At 30.4% G+C, this 2686-nt stretch overlaps 1 protein-coding gene across 1 annotated transcript; it reads right to left on the reverse strand.

The window, feature by feature from the left end:
• Positions 1 to 286: 286 nt before the first annotated feature.
• On the reverse strand, positions 287 to 712 carry LOC124825263 (uncharacterized). Its single transcript, XM_047297847.2, has one exon. The coding sequence runs from the start codon at positions 710 to 712 to the stop codon at positions 287 to 289; it is 426 nt and encodes a 141-aa protein (XP_047153803.1).
• Positions 713 to 2686: the final 1974 nt, after the last annotated feature.

Raw genomic sequence — 2686 nt, forward strand, 5'->3', positions numbered from 1 at the left:
AGAGTGATTTGTTGAAATGAATAAAAACGTTAGTGAGTAATTATTACAAGATGAGAAGTTGATTTAAAAGCTGTAAAATAATTATATATAAGAATAAATGTCTTGTATACAAGGGGAAGTAGTCTCCACCCATATTTCGCCACACAACACCACAACCTTCACAATTCACCACATAACCATTTACATTTTCCGTTTTCATTCCAACCTTTACCTCGCTAATCCCCGCGCCACCCTTAAATTCAACAATCGATTAATTAATCAATCAATCACAACATTAAATCATTAATCAGTGGCCGGAATATTCCACCGGCGGAGACGGCGGCAACCGGGAGCTGAAGTTTCTGAACGGAAACTCTTCGGGGCTTTCGCTCTCGAAGTTGAGGGCGTAGCTGGAAGGGTCGTAGCTAAAGTCCGCGGACTGTGACTGACGGTTATGGAGGAGCTTCCGACTCATGCGGGACTTCAGACTCCGTCCCCTCACACGTGAATGCGGGTCATTCCCGAAATCAGTGGTTGTGGGTGACTTTAGTTTGAACCACGAAAAAGATGAGGTGGAGCCAGCCGGAGAAATTGGCGTCCTAGGTATATGAAATTTGCTGTAAAACCCTTCTCCGTGTTCTAGGGAATCATTGTGCGATGTTCCTGAGAAACAACATATGGAAGATTTGAACTTCTCCCTCAGAGAATGTTGCCGGTTAATTCCACTTTGCATTATTGTTGCTTTGTTAACAATAACAATAGCAACAAGATTATGGTGAAACACAAATAGAAGATAGTTTTTTTAAGAAAAGGGAAATTCTTTTTGGTTTTTGCTTTGGAATGGAAAGAGGTATATATGTGTTGGGGGGTTTTGATTTTTGAGATTGTTTCGGTATATATATCTTCGGAATTGTTTGTGTTCGGAAACTCCGAAGAATCCGTGGGATGAACGTGGTTCCTATTTTTTTGTTCAAACCTTTTTTTCTTTTCGTTTTCTTCTTTTATTTTTTTTTACTATATTTAGTAAATGTGTGCCAATCTATGCCCTCACGATTTTAACCTTTTTTTTCGTAAAACTAAAAGATGTGGTGTTGAGTTTCTGTTCAATAATCAACGGGGATCCTTAAGCTGGTGAAAGATTTCGTTGTATCTTAACAGCTCTGTGTTTTTCTTTTTTTACTTTCTCATTAACTGTCTCCTTCCTACTATCCTTTCTTCTATCACTCTAACTGTAAGCTTAAATTTTACATTAAATCAAAATCATAAATTAAATCTAAATTTTAGTTAAAAGTAATGTTAATTTTTTTATATAAATTGGACTCGGATTAATGTAATTTTTTTCTAACAAAATTCTTATTTTATGTTAATAGTTTTTATTCTTTGTAAATAAATAGAATGAAACAAAAAAACAAGTGATTCATGTAATTTAATTACGTAGTTAGGTAGCCTAAAACCAAACATTAGATTCATCATTACAGCTTGCAAAAGATTTGACTTCGGTACAATTTTTCTAATGGTTCTCTCTCAAACATAAATAACTTCTTCTATGTAAATATTGCCCCTTTTCTCTCCTCTAACCTTTCCCTCTTTTTCTTCCTTTTTCATTTCAATCAAAAATAAAAGCATGTCATTATCTCGTGTACTCTTTTTCTCTCCAAAATCATTTCACAGTGTTTTGGTGATATTTCGAGAAACTATAAAGAGAATTAGCAAAAGGGTATATGATTAAGAAAAAAATAAACAAAGTAATTTAAATTATAAATTAAAAAAAAAATTACATTTATTTTTACTAAAATTCATCCTATTGATTTAACTTATACTAATATATCTCTTGGGTGTGATTCATTAATGATCTTAATAATTCTGAGTTTTTTATGGTTTAGTTGAAAGTATTTTTCAGTAAGAAAATCTAGAAATGAATATAAAAAATTAACTTCTCGGACAAAATTTAATTTATTCATAAGCTCGTTTATAAAATTTATTTATATAATTTTTTCAAGTTTTTTATTTTAATTTGAACATAAATTAATTTATATTTATAATTTTGTAAACTATAATTTTTTATTTTATAGTTTCTCTCATATGATATAATTTGTATCTTGAAAAGTTTTCATATAATATATTTCTTAATTAATTTTGTAGCTTTCTTAGTCAATTTGGTAAACATAATTTTACTCTCCCGTTGTGATTAAGGTTTGACCGACAACGTCACACATGTTTTAATGTTGTAAGTAAATAAAATAGAACAACCCTTGTATTAGGAATATATATATATATATATATATATATATATATATATATATATATATATATATATATGTTAATTAATCATGCTTTGCAGGATCTAATCACAAATTAACAAAACATTTTAAATGAATTTCGTGATGATTACAGTAAAAATTATATGGTTTGTGACGGAAGCACACGTGATTCAGAAATTATGTTTTTTGTTGTGAGATATGAGATCATGTTTCTCTATGGTGATAAAAGAAATGAAACATAAGATGGTTTCTTTCAAATAGATGAAATCAGTGGTCAATGCAAAGAGGGAAAGAAGTAGAATGGAAGAGACGAAGGTTCCCAACGTCCAAATCAGTGTGCATTTTGCGGAAAAATGAGATGTAATAGGTTTTTAAACCTTTTAATAAACTCTAGATATCCTATTAAATTAAATAATGATACACGACACACTTTTATATTTATTTAA

The sequence above is a fragment of the Vigna umbellata genome, chromosome 1 (genome assembly GCF_029865625.1).
Source record: "Vigna umbellata cultivar VRB3 chromosome 1, Vumbellata_1.0, whole genome shotgun sequence".
Lineage (NCBI taxonomy): Eukaryota > Viridiplantae > Streptophyta > Magnoliopsida > Fabales > Fabaceae > Vigna > Vigna umbellata.

Bases quoted from the DNA above. Each gene is read 5' to 3' on its own strand.
- LOC124825263 (XM_047297847.2), bottom strand. From the start codon at position 712: ATGCAAAGTGGAATTAACCGGCAACATTCTCTGAGGGAGAAGTTCAAA.